At 29.4% G+C, this 20,041-nt stretch overlaps 2 protein-coding genes across 2 annotated transcripts; one reads left to right on the top strand and one right to left on the bottom strand.

Annotated features, from left to right (window-relative positions):
- The first annotated feature begins 684 nt into the window (after nucleotides 1-684).
- Nucleotides 685-5,315, top strand: LOC115706844 (cytochrome P450 711A1). Its single transcript, XM_030634601.2, has 4 exons — nucleotides 685-1,127; nucleotides 2,257-2,409; nucleotides 3,226-4,090; nucleotides 4,912-5,315. Exons 1-4 carry the CDS (start codon nucleotides 898-900, stop codon nucleotides 5,239-5,241), a joined length of 1,578 nt encoding a protein of 525 aa, XP_030490461.2. The 5' UTR covers nucleotides 685-897; the 3' UTR covers nucleotides 5,242-5,315.
- Nucleotides 5,316-6,205: 890 nt separating this feature from the next.
- Nucleotides 6,206-9,054, bottom strand: LOC115706835 (protein IQ-DOMAIN 6). The gene is made up of 5 exons (XM_030634587.2): nucleotides 8,623-9,054; nucleotides 8,279-8,533; nucleotides 7,409-7,636; nucleotides 7,200-7,313; nucleotides 6,206-7,111 (listed from the first exon to the last, which is right to left on the bottom strand). Exons 1-5 carry the CDS (start codon nucleotides 8,686-8,688, stop codon nucleotides 6,410-6,412), a joined length of 1,365 nt encoding a protein of 454 aa, XP_030490447.2. The 5' UTR covers nucleotides 8,689-9,054; the 3' UTR covers nucleotides 6,206-6,409.
- Nucleotides 9,055-20,041: the final 10,987 nt, after the last annotated feature.

Below are 20,041 nucleotides of genomic sequence, written 5' to 3'. Positions count from 1 at the left end.
CGCATAATTTTTTTGTTTTATACACGTGTGAAATAGACAATTTGAACATTAAATTCTATATTGTAAAGTATTCTAAATTTTTTAAAATTTTACAGTATGTCTTAAATAACTATAATGTACAAGTCTATAAAAAAAATTAGACTAAAAAATTCTTTAGATGTCAAAACAGTTAAGAATTGCACCAATATACCCATTTTAATGAAGTGTATCATAAAAACACCTTATAATATTTAGTTGAGCATTGCTATTGAGCACTATTGATACCTAACACTTTCTATAGGTAACACTTTACGATTAATTAACGATATTTTTTTTTGAATAAATTAATGGTATTCTTTAAAAACTATTTTTACTCAATACTCAATCAGGATCGAACCTAAGCTAGGCATAGACAGGTTAGGCCCGCGCTTAGGGCCTACTCATTTTAGAAGCCTAAATAAAAAAAAATGTCTTTTAAAAAATATACATATTTTTTTTAATAATTTTAAAAATATTATTTATCTTTACAGTGAGGTCTAAAAATTTATTTTGCTTATCACCTATTTCAATTCAAAACTGACCCTATACTTAATTATATCAATAACAATATAACACGCTATAAATACTAGTTATACTTTTTAACATTCTCTATTTATTTATTAAAGAAAATATGAGTAGACAATACCAAAAAGACCAAAGAATCATTAGACAATATTCTTGAATAGAATCATTTCATTACCCGACAAAAACACCAAGTGACCAAACCACCATCTATACAAAAAACAGCATCTAATTTCTTCTAATAATATATATATATAAATAAATATATATTATTTATGATCTAATTTCAAAACCCCATTTCTTCAACTCACTTCTTCTTCTTCATTTTCTAAGAAAAAATTGTTGTTTCAGAGAGATATGATAGAATTAATTATGGGTATGGAAGGTGAGAGCATGGCTGCCACGTGTACGGTGGTGGCTATGGTGGTCGGAGGGCTTGTTTTGGGCTACTTATATGGGCCTTACTGGGCCGTGAGAAGAGTGCCAGGCCCAACAGCTATTCCATTAGTTGGTCATCTTCCTCTTATGGCTAAGTATGGTCCTAATGTTTTCTCTGTTCTTGCCAAACAATATGGCCCTATTTTCAGGTAATTAATTAATTAATTATTAATCTTATTCTTATTCTTAGTATTTTATATAAATATATATATACTTTGATAATCTTGTTTTTTTAAACTTTTAATTTTTACTTATGATCACTAGGCCTTTCTAAAATCAGTAATCTAATGCTTTAAAGAGGAATAATAATAATTAAAGACATTTTTTAAGTGTGAATTTGATACAAATATGTATATTATTATATAATCATCTTTTAATACATTATTAAAGGTAGAAAATAAAAATGATATTATATATTTATTAAGAATAGTTTTCATGGTTAAGAGAAGAGAGGCCACTATGTTAGTTTACATATTTTAAAGAATAAATATATATATAATGTTATTAATTTTAATTATTGATGTCATAATCAATAAATATTGTTAGGAGTCATTATTATAATAATTAATATAAATCCAAGAATTAAAATTATGAAACCATAATTTTATGCATAAACTTTGTTATGATATATATTATTCTAGCTATTAATTTAGTGTATTAGTGCAATAGAATTTATACCATTTTAAATTATGTGTTTTATATTTTTATTTGTATGTCTTTATCCAAATAAAAAGTTGAGAAATTATAAATTTGACAAAATATTTTAGTCATATTAAAAAAATTTGAGAAATGATAATTAAATCTCTTAGTTAATCTTCACCTCTGAAATCACATACTATATTATTATTATTTTTAATGGTATTTGTTATAGTTATAATATTATTCTTGTAAATTTTTAAAAAAATTTAAATAATTTACGGTATCAACAATAGAGTTCCTGATATTTTAATTTACTACACATGTTCAAAAACTTTAAATTTATTTTTAGCACTGTAAGCTATTCAAAAAATTTTAAAAATTTATAAAAATAGTATTAAAATTATAACGAATACAAAAATTGACTAAAATTTTGTAATAATTTGTTTAATTTTCAAACACAACAATGTGATGTCAATAATAAATAAATATGCCATATAAGAGTGGAGATCATAAAGTTTTTATTTACATCTTCTATAGTTTGACTTGAATAAAGGTTATTAAGTTGACTTTTCATCTCATCTCTTGATTTTTGCTAAATATAGAAAATTAATGAGTAAATAATGTGGAAAAATTGGATAGGTTCCATATGGGAAGACAACCATTAATAATAGTGGGAGATGCAGAGCTTTGTAGAGAAGTTGGAATTAAAAAATTCAAAGACATTCCAAATAGAAGCATTCCTTCTCCTATTGCAGCCTCTCCTTTGCACCAAAAGGGTCTCTTTTTCACAAGGTATGGTATCCTATTCTCTTTTTTTTTTTTAATTCTTTTGTTTTTCTTAAAATAATTATATAGGGTTTATATTATTTTAGAATTGTTCATAAGAAATTTATATGTACTCTCAAAATATTATATATTATTATATTAAAATTGGTAGTGGTATCATAATTTAATTTGTTTTTTTAGTATGATGATGCATGCTTAAGAGTAGATATCTCACCAATTTTCGAAAATTCTTAATAGTTCACTTCAGGACACGAAAAATATAATTGAATTTAAGCAACTAGTTATTTGTATGCCATTTGTTTTTGTTTTTAAATACGAAAGGAATTATCTATATTAAATATTATTTTTTATTATTCGAAAATTCTTTAAAATTGATAGATGTGTGCACTAATTACAAATTATATCGCTATATAAATGGTTAATACAATTTTAAACCTTGTGTTTTGCAAAAGTTACAGATTGAACCATCTGTTTGTTAAATTACAATTTGGATCCTATATATTTTAAAATAATACAAATAGATCATGAACGTAATTTTTCGTTTTTTATATAACCAACTTGAAACCAATTTCTAGCACGAACAGATAAAAAAAAATGTAACTATTCTTGTCATAATACCTCCAAGTCAGGTTACTATTAAGTTTTAATTTGACAAAAATTAAGTTTAGGGTCTATCTTGTACCATTTTAAAAAACGCAGGATCTGAATTGTCATTTAACAAAACAAAAGATCCAGTTGAAAATTTTTATAAAACACAAGGTCAAAAATAATATTTACCCTTATATAAACAAAATTGATTTATAATGTACCTTCCATTTCCAGAGATACAAGATGGTCAACAATGCGAAACACAATCTTATCAGTGTACCAACCATCTCACCTCGCCGGCCTCATCCCCACTATGCAGGACTTCATCAACTCTGCCACCCAAACCCTCGACCAACCTGATGGCACAGGAGAAGACCAAGACATTATCTTCTCCAAACTCTCTCTCGGCCTAGCCACTGACATAATTGGCCAAGCCGCCTTCGGAGTCAATTTCAACCTCTCTAATCCAAAACCCACATCCGATGGCGACACAGAAGTTTATGATTTCATAAATCAACACATCTACTCAACTACCCAACTTAAGATGGACTTGTCTGGCTCATTTTCGATAATCTTAGGCCTTCTGATACCGATTCTCCAAGAACCATTTCGCCAGATCCTCAAAAGGGTTCCTGGAACGATGGATTGGAAGGTCGATCGTACCAATCGAAATATTGCTAGTAGGCTCAATGATATTGTGGGTAAGAGAATGCGGGAGAAAGAAAGAGGATCGAAGGATTTTCTTTCAGTGATTTTGAATTCGAGAGATTCAGATTCCGTTTCGAAGAATGTTTTCAGTCCTGACTATATCAGTGCCGTCACATATGAGCACTTGCTTGCTGGGTCCGCAACAACATCGTTTACATTGTCATCAACTGTTTATTTGGTGGCCGGTCACCCTGAGGTGGAGCGAAAGTTGGTGGAGGAAATTGATGGGTTTGGACCATCTGATCTGATTCCGACAGCTCATGATCTGCAAACTCGATTCCCTTATCTTGATCAGGTGATTAAGGAGTCGATGAGGTTTTACATGGTTTCTCCATTAATTGCAAGAGAGACTTCAAAACAAGTTGAGATTGGAGGGTACACTCTCCCTAAGGTATCCACTCTTTTACTAGTCACTTATTTTATTATTTTAAATTAGGTAAATGGTTGCAAAATTCTTTTATATTTTAATTTTTATACATTGAATCCTCTTATTTATTTTTTGGTGGCGAAATCCTCTTAAATTTATTTTTTTTTTTGTAAATTTGAGACACTAATTAAATATTTTTGTCATATATCAACTGAATAAACACTGTGTACACTTGTTTATATGTGATAGTTAAACCTTGAAGCCAATACAACAATAATTCAGTTGATATTTGACTGGCGCCTTAAATTTGTCAAAAAAAAAAAAAAACTTAAAGAGGATTTTGCAAAAAAAAAAAAAATAATAATGGAGTTAAGTGTATAAAATCAAAACGTAAAATAGTCGTTGCCAATAACTTTTTTAAACCACACCTTAAAATGTCTACCACCATTATAAATTATAAAAAATGTTATATCAATATTATTGTAATTTAATATGGAAGCTCACACATTTTAGCTTTATAAGTAAAATAGTAAATCACTAATCATTTATAGAGTAATATATCAGTATAGTATTTGAAAACTAAAGTACTTTAATAGTAATGCTTTAAACGATATTGTAAAAAATATTTCACAACTTAAGGTACATATATTTATTTTTTGAATTCATTAGATGTTTTACTCTCAAAATAAACTTACACAATTAATTTTATTACAATAAAGTTGGGATATCTCTAAACCCTTTAGCTCTTTGCTCATTTAAACATTATCTATGAAATATTGTAAACAAATTTTTGTTTGAAATATTAGTTTAATAGTTTGATATAATTGTTTTTGGTGGATGAATAGGGAACATGGGTTTGGTTAGCACCCGGAGTTTTGTCAAAAGACCCTAAGAACTTCCCCGAGCCGGAGAAGTTCAAGCCAGAAAGATTCGATCCGAATGGAGAGGAAGAGAAAGGAAGGCACCCTTATGCCTTTATACCATTTGGAATAGGGCCTCGTTCATGCATTGGCCAAAAATTCTCAATCCAAGAAATAAAGCTCACAATTATTCATTTGTATCGAAAGTATTTGTTTAGACACTCTCCCAATATGGAAACCCCTCTAGAGCTTGAGTTTGGCATTGTTCTAAACTTCAAGCATGGTGTCAAGCTTAGAGTCATTAAGAGAAATTAAGAGACATGTCTCTCTAATTCTAAGCATGTAATCAATCATATAATGCTATAAATAAAAATCAAATTTTTGAATAGTAATGTTCCCTAATGTTACTATTTACTGAAATTTAGTTAAACCTATTAAGTAAAAGTTTAGTTTTTCGATTTTTTTATAGTTTTATTGTTTAAATTTTTAGACGCTCGTTCTTAATTAGTGGGATATGCTTGGTTAGGTTTATTGTTTAAACTTACGAAAACAACTCTTTTGTACAAGTTTATTTGTTTAGCAATTCATACTTCAATTTTATAAGGTCATCTCTAACGGGACACTAAAAACTCAAATTTAGTGTTGTTTCTCACTAAAATTAATCCAATCAAATACTAAAAGCTACCTTATATATAGGATTGTTTGCGGTATCTCACTATTATTAGTGGGAAATTGTAAACCGCACTAAAATTACTTTTTATTTTTTTTAGTTTTTAATTAAATTTTATGTAATTTATAGTGTTGTGATTGAAATTAAAAAACATAGTATTGAAATAGTATCATTAATGGTGGTTTAACACCAAATTTAAATTTCACTATTGAAGTTGCTCTAAGCTGATATACCTAATACTAGGCATATGACTAATTTTTTTAATGATTTTTTTTGCATAATTTTGATTGACACCTTAGGTGACCAACCAAATATTTTCTATTCAACAAAGATTCTTAATATTTAAATTAGATGAATCCTATTCATTAATCCAATTAAAAATCATGTAAATATACTTGCTAGAATAAAAATGAGAGTATTGTTATTGAGCAGTATCTAATACCTTCTTCTATAAGTGGCACTCCACGATTAGTTAACTATATTCTCTAAAAATTATTTTTTCAAATTATATATAAGACTCGATACTTAATTACATTAATAACAGTATGACACTGAAAAAAAATGCTAAGCACCAATAATACTTTTTAGTAATACTCATAAAAAAAAGGATGGTAGACAATATTTAATCATGATCATAAATGAACTATTGTACAAACTACAAACTATAATTAAAGACAATATTTAATCCTAAGGAAGACTCTCATCTGTTTTTTGGGAAAACAACTTCCACAAAAATACTTAAATACACAATCAAAAACAAAAGATTAAAAAGAAACAACAAGTTGTTGATCTTGAAGCCAAGTGATCTTTCTTTCACCTAAGTTTCATGTTGTTCCTATCCAACTGAGCTGATAAATGGAGTGGCTTAGAGGAATGTTCAGAACCAGCAATGCTTTTCGAATCACCATTAGAGAAAACACCTGATTTCTTCATAAACTGAAACTCATCCATTGATTGCCTAATTCTATGAGTTGGCTGCTGTTGCTGCTGTTGTTGTTGTTGGTTATACAGCCTTTGTTTCGCTTTAGTAGACTCGGTTAAGTTCATGTAACTCGGTCTGCTGCAACTGCTGTCATCTGTTCTATCCGAAGCCAACATTGTTGTGTTCCCCGAAATAGGAGTTGTAGACGTGCAGAATGAGGAGGAAGCTGAGCTCTCATCATACCGAAATTCAGAACTAGGACTCGAGGATGAGCGAGTAGCTTGCCCCATTTGATGATGATGAGTAGGAGGTTTAGCCGAAATCCTTGTTGTCACATTGTTCCTTCTAACTTTAACCGAAGATGGTTCAAAAGATTTCGATCGTTTGGAATCTAAACAATTCTTTGTAGTAGGAGTGATCTCAGAAGGGTCAATGGGTTGAGATTGTTCCATTAGTCTGGTCTCCCATGGTTTCGCCGCCATCCAACGCTCTAACCAACTCCATCCCCAGCTACTCTTGTCAAACTCTTGATTCCTTAAAGAATAGCCCGAGCAAGTTGATCGAGAATTCGAGTCTTGGATTGATCTCCATTGCTGAAAATCCATGACAACAAAAGATCTCACTAATTCAAATAAAAACTAAACACAACAAAAGTTGTAACAAGTTCAATTTTTTTCATACCTTTTGAGCTAGTGAGTATGCAATGGCTCTCTCCCTCTTAAAAGCTCCTTCTTGCCTCATATGTAACTTGGTTTTAACATCATCTAATGTTCCCTTGCTATCACACCAACCTTCCTAAAAAAAACAAAAACAAACTTCGATTAGGACTCGAAAAGGGAAAATTAGCAATTCACTAAACCAGTAAGGAAATGAATGGTGGAGAAACAAACCTCAGCTTGTTTGAGAAGGTCAGCCTTGCTGCGATGCTCGTCGAGTATTTGCTGCACAGCTTGGCCTTCCATAGACATCCTCACACGACGAGCTCTAACACGAGCTTGAACTCTAACAAGGGCCTGCATACACCTCAGTGTCACAGCAGCTTGCTTCCTCACTTGTCGGCCTCGAACTAATGCTTGAAGCCTTACTATTCCTTTTAAGGCCCTCAAAGCCCTTCTTGCCTAAAAATCCATTTACCAAACACAGTTAAGATTAAGAACATTTTCACTAAACAAATCACATTATACTAAACCAAGGCTGCTCACTCAAACTGAGGAAATCATTACCAATACCAAACAAAGCTAAGAAAATTTCCACAAACAGAACATATGATACTTAATTAAATGCTCAAAATCCATAAACTAACTGATATATTAAAGAAAGTTAGACCAGTGATATCCAAGCTCAAAGCCCTTTTCGCAATGTTATGAGCAACAGTATTAAAACTACGAGATATCTTAAAGAAATTACAAGAACAACTTAGACGTATTCTTCCATCTAAAGATGGTACACTTAATAGCACTAATTAGTAATTACTACTTCAGAATCACTATCCACAATCACAAAAGAGGCAGTTACTAACTTTACCTTAGTGATTATGATTATTAAATATGTTACTTAAAAACATGTCAAGATTAAGAACATGTTAAGCTCAGTTTACCAAAAATCAAAGTACCAATGACCAAACAAAGTTTAAGATTAACAACATTGTCACAAAATAGATCAAACTGAGTGAATCATTACCAATCACCAAACAAAGTTGAGAAAAGCTTCACAAACAGAACACTAAGAGAACAAAGATTGAACCTTTTTGTTTAACTTACCAAAAATCCACGAAAAGCAGTTTGAATCCTAATGGCAGCCCATTCTTGTCTAACAACCCTAAAATCTCTAGGAGGAGCTCTAACAACAGTAGCCATGGCAGCAGAAAAAGCATTATGATTATTAGCCAAACGAGGAGAAGCAGAGCCTTCGGAACCAGCTCTTTGAATCCCTTTAAAGCTTTTCCAAGCAGACCCCATATCCCCTGAAGAACTCTTCCAAAGTCTCCATTTTTTGCTCTTAACAACAACCTTGTCCTAAACACAAACACATAGAGAACATTATTAAAAAAAATCAAAAACATGTTTCTAAACACATTCATTTCAAAACCTTAAAAAAGCTTTACATGTTCTTCTTTCTCTGGCTTCTTCAAACCTATAAAAGCTTTAACCCATTTTCCTGAAGCTCCCATTTTTTGCTCAACAGTAGAGGAGGAATGAAAATTCAAAAGGGTTTTGTTTGTAAAAGGGAAATAGACTCAAAGATCGAAACTTTAAAGTAAAAATGTGTGTTTTTTAAGAGATATAGAGAGAGTGGGTGAGTGTCTTTAGTGGGAAGTGTGGGAATGTGGGAGAGAGAGAGAGAAAGAAAGAGTTGGTTTTACTGAACTGAACCAATGGAAATTGATAGCAATAATAATAAAAGAGTAAGTCTTTTTTGTTTTGTTTGTGAAATTTATTGGATTTCTATGTTTGAAATTCAAAAACTCAACGGACAAATGGGATTGGGACTCAGTCCCGCTCTCATCTCTTCTTTCTTACCTTATTGAGCTTTGTGATTATTTACCCTTTCTTTTTCATTAATATTACAAAATTGCCATTCACCATTTCTTTTTTCATTTTTGTTTTTAAGGATTATTTTTTCTAAGCTAATTAGAATTTTATTTTAACATGTACTAAATTATGTTCTTTGAACTTTTTTAACTGTTAAAAATTTCTCATGAATTATTGAGATTATTAAATTTAAGGATGTTTGTCCATTTCATTCAATTTTACTAATTCTGTGATTGTCCATGTGCGGAATCATAATTTCTACACTTTGTTATCTACTAAATCATGCTCCTTGAAATTTGACATGTACTAAATCAAGTCTCTTAAACTTTTTATCCATGTTAGATTTTTTTTTTACTAAAATTAGAAAAAATTCCTTAAATCCAACAATCTCAATAGTTCAGTGATGATTTTTAACGACCTTAAAAGTTCAAATGACAAAATTTGATACATGTTAAAGTTCACGAGGTAAAAATTCTAATTAGTCTTTTTTTTCTATTAGAATAATTGGCAACAGAATCTCTTTATATTTTAATTTTTATATGTAACGTTCCCGCTTCAAGCCTCCATTGGGTCCTTACACCCACAGAATAATGGCTCTTATACACGAGTACGTCACTCTGGCTGCTTTCTGGACTGATGACTGACCCTACAGACCAACACGAGTGTAACCAGCGTGCTTTGTCCTCACTCGCACGCTTCCTGGGAAAACTTCCCAGGAGGTCACCCATCCTGAAATTACCCAAGGTCAAGCACGCTTAACTGTGGAGTTCTTTCATGATGGACTACCGAAAAACAAGATGCACCTTGTTGATATAGGCAGTACCAATCAATCCATTTAAGTTCTCTTCAACTGTGTAGTCCCATACCTACGCAGTCTCAGAATCATCCCACTTGACCTTCCGTAGGCGGTGTGGGATTGCACAGCTTACCCGGTATTTTCCCTTACGGATCACGGGACTACTGACCGTCACAATCACCCCCCTTACGGGGTCCGACGTCCTCGTCGACCACACTTTCGCCTGGGTCAAGGCTCTAATACCTCTTCAACTATGTAGTTTCATACCTACACAGTCTCAGAATCATCCCACTTGACCTTCCCCAGGCGGTGTGAGATTGCACAGCTTACCCGGTATTTTCCCTTACGGATCACGGGACTACTAACTGTCACATTATACATTTAACCCCTTATTTTTTTTTTTTATGGCAAATCTCTTTAATTTTATTTTTTTTTTTTTACAAATTTGAGATGTTAATTAAATATCACTGTTAAATAGTAATCGAATGACCAATGTGTATACTTATGAATATGTAAAAGTAAAATTTTCAAGCCAATAATTTAAAGAGCACTCACAATAACTTCTCTACTTGATCATATATAATATCTCACCAAAACTCTATTTTTCTATTTTAACTCAAACTTTTATATTACATCATACATCAGTTTCTGTATATATATCTCAAATGAGTAATTGTAGCTACATTTAGAGAAGTTACAATACAATACCATTATTAAAATAGTTTTAGAGTAACTCATTGATGTATGAGCCATTTGACCATTTTTAGCTAATTCTTATATATAAATGTATTTTAAAGGAGCTCATGTGAGTGCTCTAATAATCTAGTTGGTATTTAATGGTGATATTCAATTAATATCCCAAATTTGTAGTAAAAAAAAAAGTAAACATAGGAAGATTTTGCCACAAAAAAATAAGAGGATTAAGTGTAAAAACTCAAAACATCAGAAGTTTCGCCGTAAATGCATGTTTCTATTTTTTTTTTTTAAGAGAGAAATACTCATTTCTATTAATTATATTTTATATAATTAGATTTTTTTTCATAAATATATATATGTATTATGTTTTATTTTACAATTTTACGATTTAAATTTTTTATTTATAAATATATATTTTTAAAGTTTCAAAATTATAAAAATATGGTTTTCTCGGCAAAACGTAAGAAAATAATTTTTTTAAAAAATAAAAGAAATCAACATCACAACAACTATAAATAAATTATTAAACAACAAAAAAATTCAACATCGTAACAACTATAAATAAAATATAAAACTAATAAAAAAAAATATTGAACAATTTATTGAAAATTATATTTTTATAGATAAAAAATTCAAACCATAAAAATAAAATTTCTCGGTGTTAATAGTTTTTTGTAAAAAAAATCAAATATTTGGTCAGCTATGAAAAAAATTCCATAAAATTTTGGTTATTGAAATATTTTTGAAAAATTTCTCCTAAAAATAAAAATAAAGATGCTTTTTTTAAAAAAATAAATAAATAAATATTCTTTTGCATCTTATATTTTCTTAAAGATTTTTTTTCCAAAATACGTGGCAATTCAGGAAGAAACCATGTGGTAGTAGGCCTCCACTACGGGACATGCTACAACAAAACATATATCTGAGGCGCGTGAGTCAAGAACCACTTCAGGAGTTTAGTCATCTCCAATAGGACCCTCTGAGATGGTAGTTAGTTATTTTTTCCCCTCCGTGAGAAGACTCATGCCGGAGAGGCTACAACTAGATTGTAGGATTCGGCGTGAGGCCCAAGGCTGTATATGAATTGAATTGTTTTCAGGATGAATATGCTTTGCTTAAAAATCAGTATACCTTTAAAGGTCAAGAAAGCGATCTGCTGCTACTCTGGAGTCCGAAATAGCTACACTACATGATAAAATTCAAACAGTGTCTGAAGCTAAGAAGCTTCCTAAGGAACCGGTGGTGCACCCTGTGCGCAAATTTAATGCAGCATGGGAAAGGTCAACCTAGCTATGGAAAGTGTGTGTTTAAGGGCTTAAAGCCATAATTCTTTGACTTTGCGACATCTCATGTCTCATTTGATAGCTACATTGCGGACTGTCAAGTCATGCCTCGCAAGGCATCACCTCTAAATGGTATTAAGTACCACTAATACTCAATAATAATACACTTCATTTTATTAACTTTCTAGTTTATGTCTTGATTAATTTTTGTATTTCTCAATTCAAACTATAATATAAGGATTTAAATTAGATTTTTTTTGTCATTCTAACAAAATATATAAAATTAATTAATTAGATTCTTGTGATTTTGTAATTTTTTTATGTAATCTTATTTTACAGTTTTTGTCAAAGGATTTAAAAATTAGATTTATGATTATTTAACTTATTTTTTTTTAATTCTAATTGTAGTTGTTTTTTCAATATAAAAATATTTCAATTAGATTACATGTCATTATTTTAGTCAATTTTTATTAATAAAATTTAATTATTTATTAAAGAAAAGTAATTATCACATTTTTCAAAAATTCAAAATATAAGCATATTAGGACAAGATAAAAAAAAAAAGTTGGTTTAGGTGCTTGTGTAAGTGATTTCATGAAAAGTTACAAAAAGGCCAAAAAGCAATCCGACAAGAGATCTCTCTAACTCAGTGCTGTTAAATTCTGGTGATTTTTACTGCTTCTTTTTATGGTGGGCCACTACCATTAGATTCATGCCACGTGTTCTCTATAATTTGTACACTAAGATTCAAACTTTTTCCTTTTTATTCAAGTCAACCATTTGTTGTACACCACTCCACCAATACACCCACTAAGTTTTACATTGATATTAGTTTTTAAGGGTTAAATGACTGTTATTTTACTTGTATTTAATTTTATAAATTTAAAGTTTAGTCTTAAAATTTTTTAAATTATTAAATTAGTAACAAATTTAAGGTATTATTTAAATATTATTATATACTGTTTATATGTATCTTTTTATACACATGATACGTTTATATTAGTATATATAATATTATTATTTAAAACTAATTTTCAAAATTCATTTTAAAATTATAAAATTAAAAATAAAATATTTAAAATAATAAAAATATTATAAATTTTGAAATAATTTTTATATTTTTTAAATAATAATATTAAGTGTACTAATATAAATGTAACACATCTACAAAAATATACACATAAAGAATCTATATTGACAGTTAAATGTGAAAAATTAATGATACCTTAAATTTACTAGCAATTCAGTAATTTGGATGGTTTTTAGTCAAAATTTAAACTTAGAGGGTTAAGTGCAAGTAAAATGATAATTAAGAGGGTTTAACCGCAAAAAACTTTATTGATATTTGTGTGATTAAATAACGAAGAAAAAATTTACAGTACACCCCCTAAAAGAGTGTTGGTTGACTCTTATTTATTTTCGCATTCAAGGAAATTTTGATTGAGTCCCGTTCTTCCACCTTGTCGAGCCGCTACCTCACCTTGACTCTTACATTAGTATGATATTGTTCGCTTTAGGCCGATTCCTCACGATTTTGTTTTTGGACATATTTCTATAAGGTCTCATACTAATAAAGTAAGTTGAACACTTATATCCAAGACAACTCTTGCCTATTCTACAATGTGGGTCTTGAATTGATACTCCAATAATTTTTTAGTTCATTTTTTATGATCGTGTTGTTTAGTTAATTACGACTACGAAAAAATCTTAATAGTTTAGAGGCACTTTGGCTGTATTTTTAGTTTTTAGTTTTCAAAATTGAGAATAGAAAACAATTTTCAATTGTTTTTAAAATTTAATAGTGTTTGGCTAAAAACTGTTTTCATATCTTTTTTACTTAAAAAAATTTCAATATTCCACAGTACACCACAAACCCAGGATCCTAAATTCGAATCTGGCCTAAGATCCCAAACTCAGACCCCGAACTTAGATTCGACGGGAACCCAGACTTGGACCCTGGATTTAGACTTGGCGCTGGATCCAGACCTCGATCCCAGACTCGAACCCCGACCTAAACTTGAGTATGAGAGAAAAAATGAATAAAAAAAGATATACGTGTTAGACAAAAATATTAAAAAAAATTATTTTTAAAAATAGAAAATAATATTTTTATTTTTTTTAATTAAGTTTTCAAAAAATTATTTTAAAAAAATTAGCCAAACACTTCCATTATTTATAAAACTTGCTTTTTGTATACACTCCCATTTTTATACACATGATATACACTATCCTTCTTATACACATGATATATAACGCTGAACATAAATAATAAAAAAAATAATTATACATTGCGTTCGATAAAATATTTAAATTTTATTTTTAATATTATAAAATATTTAAAATTAAAAAATTCTCTTAAATACCAATCTTAACTATATATATTGAAGAACTATTAAAACACCATGCTTAATTAATATCAATCAATCATATGATTAAGATGATAGTATTTAGTACATATTTTTGTTTTGAACATTTAGTAATGACCACATGGTTTTGAATGAATGAGATGTGGACTTTCTTAGTGTTGTTTGTTTTTGAACAAGTTTCTTTATATGAGAATAGAATAAGATTATATAATTTCTCGATCTTTGTTTTCATTTTTTTTTCTTTTTCAATTGAATGAATGAATGGTATTTATTACATATTTTAGAATTATTATAGAAACAAGTACTACGTACAAAATAATTCACATGTTTTTTGGAACTCTACAAAATTTAATTATCACCCCATCACAACACAACTCATAATTATGTCGGAATTCTTACCATTATTGTTATTATTTTTTAAAATTGTATTTCTTTTATCTCCTTCAAAAATTAACATTATATATCTCCTCCAATATGTTTTTTTTTTTTTAATAAATGAGGTAATTTTATTGATATTAATTAGCTAAAATAATAGCACACAATTTAATTAGCATATCTCTGTTATTGATGATACGATTGAGATTAGAATTAGAAAAATGAGTCAAATATATAATCAGCCGCCTAATTCTTAAATTGTTTGACAAAAAAATTGAAAAAAAAATAAAATGAAAAAAATTACAGCATCACAGTTAACCTTAAAAATACCTATATTCAGTTTCTTCTATCGCTTAGAAGACACAATAGTAGAAACTGTTGTAGTAGATTCATTTAACATCGTAATTTGAACACTCAATTATATTGTCCAAGGTAATTAACTACACTAATGACAACCTCTTCAGTCACAAAAAATTTGTTATTTACATCAACTAACAACGATCTGATGACGAACCATCAAAAAATAAAGAAAAACCAACAACGAAATAAAACAAAAAAACCATGTCACACAGGCAACACTAAGACACTCAAAAACCATGTTACAGAGACAAGAATAAAACACTTAAAACTATATCATAAATGGAAGACTAATCGCAGTACCAAAAACTGATTGTAATAGAAGAACACAACTCCGATCAAGCTGCATCTATGCCTAGGGAAAGCCGACAAGCTTGACCGGAGAAAAAAGACAACATCTTGTAACTATAAATTTAGGAACGATAAATTCAATTTTTTTTTCAATAGATACGAATTCATGATTTTTTTTTTTTTAAAAAAAAAAAACTATATGTGTCTACATTATTAATTCATTAAATTAAGAAATTAACTTGATTTGGGTACAACATAAAATAAACTCCTATGTATAAATATTAATACTGTATTAGCATGTAATTATATACATTATTAATAAAAATAATACACTATTCCTAATCCATAAATATGTAGACAAACTTGGCACATGAGAAAACATCTTAACATTAAAACAAAAAAATTAGATTACCGAGGAGGTTGGGAGTAACATAATAATAATAATAATAATAATAATAATAATAATAATAATAATAATAATAGATCTAGACAAAAGAACCATCCTGGTCCCTTTACTACAAAATTTTCCTATCTTACTCATGCCTTAACAAGAGCACCCCCCACCACTGTTGCTCCCGCTCTTTAAAATAAACTGTTGACTTCTAAAATATTGGAATAAACCGTAAAGTCTTTTGGTGGAGTATTCTCTCAAACACCTTACCTATCAAGTCAGCTCTTACTAAAAGACTACAGATTGAAGACATGTCATGTCCCTTTTGCGATGAGGAAGAAGAAACAATGGATCAATATTTTTTCCTCAATTGTAATTTTGCTTTCATTTTTGGAGGTCCTCCTCCTGGGGGTAATGCTTGTGCCAGAGTGTGGGCCCCGAATGTAATAAGATTGGGTTAAATTTCTATGGAGGTTGAAGGAAAAAGGAGTGGAGGTCCAATAATTATTTTTATATGCTTCAATTGTAGTGGACACGATATGGAAAACCCAGAACGATAAGGTTCATACTAATAAATATAAGTAACATTAAGTGTTGTATTGCCTATATTTCTATATGTTACACATATTTTGGCTCTTGTTTGTTTCCTACGCCGGTGATATTTACACCTCCTATTTGGTCCCCCTTGCTTGGACGATTGGATCAAAATCAACTGTGACGTTAAGGTTGATAGCAACTCAATGTGTATGGTGACCTTGGCGAGAGATCATAACGAGTTAGTTTTGTGGTTGGCTAGCAACATTCTCAACTTCTCTGATCCTCTTATTGGAGAAGTTGTGACCTATTTGTTAGCCTTACAATCAGTGACCCGTAGGAAGCATTTGTTTGTGATGATAGATTGTGAATTTGAGACGGCAATCAACATGCTAAAGGGAACTACTCTCATTTAGGGTATTGGTAACTATGTACTTCAATGTAAAATGCTCTCAAACCTTTTGACTAGTTATAATTTTTTATTTATTTCCAGATTATGTAACTTTGCAGCATATAATGTGGCCAATTGGGCTTTTGCTAGTAATGTGACTAGTATGGTAGATCCGTCTTCCATACCTGTTAACTTAATTTGTAATGACCACGAGGTCTAACTTCTTAAGGTTTAATATATTCACGCAATTTATTAAAAAGAAAGATTTAAATTAAGGTTAATATTATTTTAGACTTTGTATTTTGTAAAAGGTTGATTGAACCTTTTGTCTTATTAAATGACAAATTGAACTATGTATTTGCTAAAATAATACAAAATGGTACCCTTGTCTCAACATTTAATAATTATTTTTTTAATATAATAACAATTTCTAACATAAACAAATATAGAAAATGTAACTAGATTTTCATAATATTATTCTTAAATTTTGTTTGGGTTAAAAAACTATTTTATACTATTTTAAAAAAAAATACATAGTTTAATTTATTATTTAACAAAATAAAAGATGTAATAAAAATTTTCTACCAAATATAAAATCCAATCAATAATATTTAGAAATTATATAAGCATTTAACTTTTGTAATAATTTGAATTTATAATAATTGAGATCCATTGAAATAAATATGATGAATTTATAAATATTTCAATGTATGAAAAAACTATTAGGCAAGTGTAAACTAACTCCCTCCCCCTCATTTAGGCATTTGTGGAGATCTTCTAATCGACGAATTTCGATCTTGTCTGCCGTCTTCTCAAATGTTGATGTTGGTAATAACTTTGTGAATAAGTTTGTAAGATTGACACTTGATTGAATATGTTGAACACCAATATGCATTTTCTTGAAGCGTATAAAGAAGAATTTCGTGAAATGTGTTCTAACTCTATCTCCTTCAATGTACCTCCTTTTAGTTGAACGATGCAAGCAGTATTATCCATAGAGAATTGCTTGGGTTGATACTTCTTTATTGAGTGCAATCCATATGTTTCCCGAATATGCTATGCCAATGATCTCACTCACACACATTCTTTACTTGCTTCATAAAATGCAAATATGTTAACATGATTTATAGTTGCCTCGTTAAAAACCTTGCCAGAAAAACCCAGTGGGACAAAATCTGAGCTAGGGAAAAGAGTACAATATATATTTCATATTCATAATTATTTGCAAGTTGCCTCGTTAAAAACCTTGCCAGGAAAACCCATTGGGACAAAACCTGAACTAAGGGAAAAAGAGTGCAACATGAATATGTCTCCCCCTCATGCACATATGATCCATAATTCTTTTGGTGATAATATATCTCATAAGATTATTGTTATCAATTTTAAAATATCACCATATATAATCTTTGATCATATATTTTCTATAACTCTTCCAGAGTATGTATGGACTTCTAAATTATAGATGAGGGGTTCGTGGAACATTAGTCTTTATCCAACTAATTGTATCATTCATGTGTGTACACAACTTTGTTCATACGAAAATTTAAAATTTCAAGTAGATATGAACATAACACATTAATGGTACTATAAATTTTCATTTGTGACAATGATGGTACTCCAAGACCATATATTTATTCCATCTTGTTTTATGATCTTAATTTCCATATCAAATGATCATATATCTATAATTCTTGATACATATGAAGTACTTCAGGACTTCAATACTAATGAACAAACTTTATACATTAATATTTCTCGAAATACAAAAGAAATAAAAGTTTGTTCTTCAATTAATCAAAAACTCTTCAAGAGTCTATCACAACGTATAATTTACGTATTTATATTGCATAGACAACCATAGATATTTTTCAAATAATAATTTACTTACATGTCTATATTTCATACAAAGATCTTTGTCATATAGTGCGCGCGACTTAGAATTTATATCACTTAAGACATGTATTAAATTCTTCTAGAATTTTTAGATAAGGCTTATTTCAAATTCTCACTATATTAGGAGCTCCAAATAAATAATCTTTTGTTGCAACATTTATGTGACGCTTATAAATCCTCATAAAATATATTCCAGGCTATAATCAAATAATGATTATATTTTCTCAATATTTAAGCCTTACTTCAATCAATCTCATGTCTATGCAAACTTTGTACAACAATTTATTATGTACAAATACATATATGCAAATTTCTCATTAGAAATATTTATTTGCACACCCTACAGGTCTTACTTCACTTTATGTGAGTAAATTTGCCTGGATTGCGTCATAATATTTTGGCCAAAAATCAAAATGTAAGTTGATGATTCTCGACAAATCTAATACCATTATCCTTGCTATCTCATGTTAGTTTATTGCATATGCAAACATTCAATATTTATTGTCGACAAAAATTTCAATAAATGATAATTTCCTCCCATATTGACATAACTTATAGAGATCTCTTTAAATTACATATTTTTCAAATATGTTTATCATTTATAGGTACCTATAACGAATCACTTCAGGGATTCAATTATGATGAAATGTGTTATGTCTAACTTCTCTTGGGAGTCTTTTCGAGTACCGTTTTCATCACGGTTATCATTTTAATACTTTATAACATTAAGGTATCTCCATGAGTACCTCTAGATTTAACAACTTCAGGGCAAATCAAATGAACATTTATTAATAATTTCTACATTGTTCATTTACGCTTCAGGCGTTTTCAACTCATTGTATCTCAACTTTGAATAATATTGATTTGCAGTTGGTATATATCATTTTGAACTATATTGTTCTTATATACTTTGTGCAAGGATCATTTTTCAAAAATTATCATCGATCCCAACTGCTTCTCTCCCCCTGATCGAGAGATTTTTTAAAAATTGTGATATCTAATAATATTAATACACCTGTAGGGATTTCAATATATCGCAATGAATCAATATTTGTTTAAACTCATATATACTATATGACATTGAACTTTAGGTTCAATAAACTTTACTTTCAAGTTCAATCCTTATGAACTTAATTCATTTCTAAGAATGAGTCATACGTGTATAATTAGAAATACATAAATTTACACATTTTGTAAATGCATGATTATATAATCTTATCACATCGATAAGAAACTATGCAATAAAAATCTAACAATAGCTCAAGATTGTTAATGAAATATAATTTAAATATTTTTTATGTGCAGATATATGCACATTCTTCTTTTGAGCCTTATAAATTAACAATGAGAAGAATCTTCTGGTTCTTCAACAAAATTTAGTCAAATTCTTTGACAATTTATTGCATATGATTGATCATGTCAAAATAATTCAATTCATGAACTTCAGGTTCACTATAATTTGTATTTCAATGAAACTTTCACAAGGTAATGTAAAATCACTACAACATATAAGTAATCATAAAAAGTTTCATTTTTATATACACGAATAATATAATTATATTATTCTCCAAAACATATACACTCTTCAGGAGTCACTATTATGTTTATCAAACTTTATA

The sequence above is a fragment of the Cannabis sativa genome, chromosome X (assembly GCF_029168945.1).
Source record: "Cannabis sativa cultivar Pink pepper isolate KNU-18-1 chromosome X, ASM2916894v1, whole genome shotgun sequence".
Lineage (NCBI taxonomy): Eukaryota > Viridiplantae > Streptophyta > Magnoliopsida > Rosales > Cannabaceae > Cannabis > Cannabis sativa.
The sequence above is the reverse complement of the archived record's forward strand: the minus strand, read 5'-3'. Positions and strand labels throughout refer to the sequence as shown.

Excerpts from the sequence above, each read along its gene's own strand:
- LOC115706844 (XM_030634601.2), top strand. The coding sequence starts at position 898 with ATGATAGAATTAATTATGGGTATGGAAGGTGAGAGCATGGCTGCCACG. Across the intron at positions 1,128-2,256 it reads CAATATGGCCCTATTTTCAG|GTTCCATATGGGAAGACAAC; the intron begins GTAATTAATTAA and ends AAAATTGGATAG. Across the intron at positions 2,410-3,225 it reads AAGGGTCTCTTTTTCACAAG|AGATACAAGATGGTCAACAA; the intron begins GTATGGTATCCT and ends TTCCATTTCCAG.
- LOC115706835 (XM_030634587.2), bottom strand. The coding sequence starts at position 8,688 with ATGGGAGCTTCAGGAAAATGGGTTAAAGCTTTTATAGGTTTGAAGAAG. Across the intron at positions 7,637-8,278 it reads CTGCTTTTCGTGGATTTTTG|GCAAGAAGGGCTTTGAGGGC; the intron begins GTAAGTTAAACA and ends ATGGATTTTTAG. Across the intron at positions 7,112-7,199 it reads CATACTCACTAGCTCAAAAG|CAATGGAGATCAATCCAAGA; the intron begins GTATGAAAAAAA and ends ATGGATTTTCAG.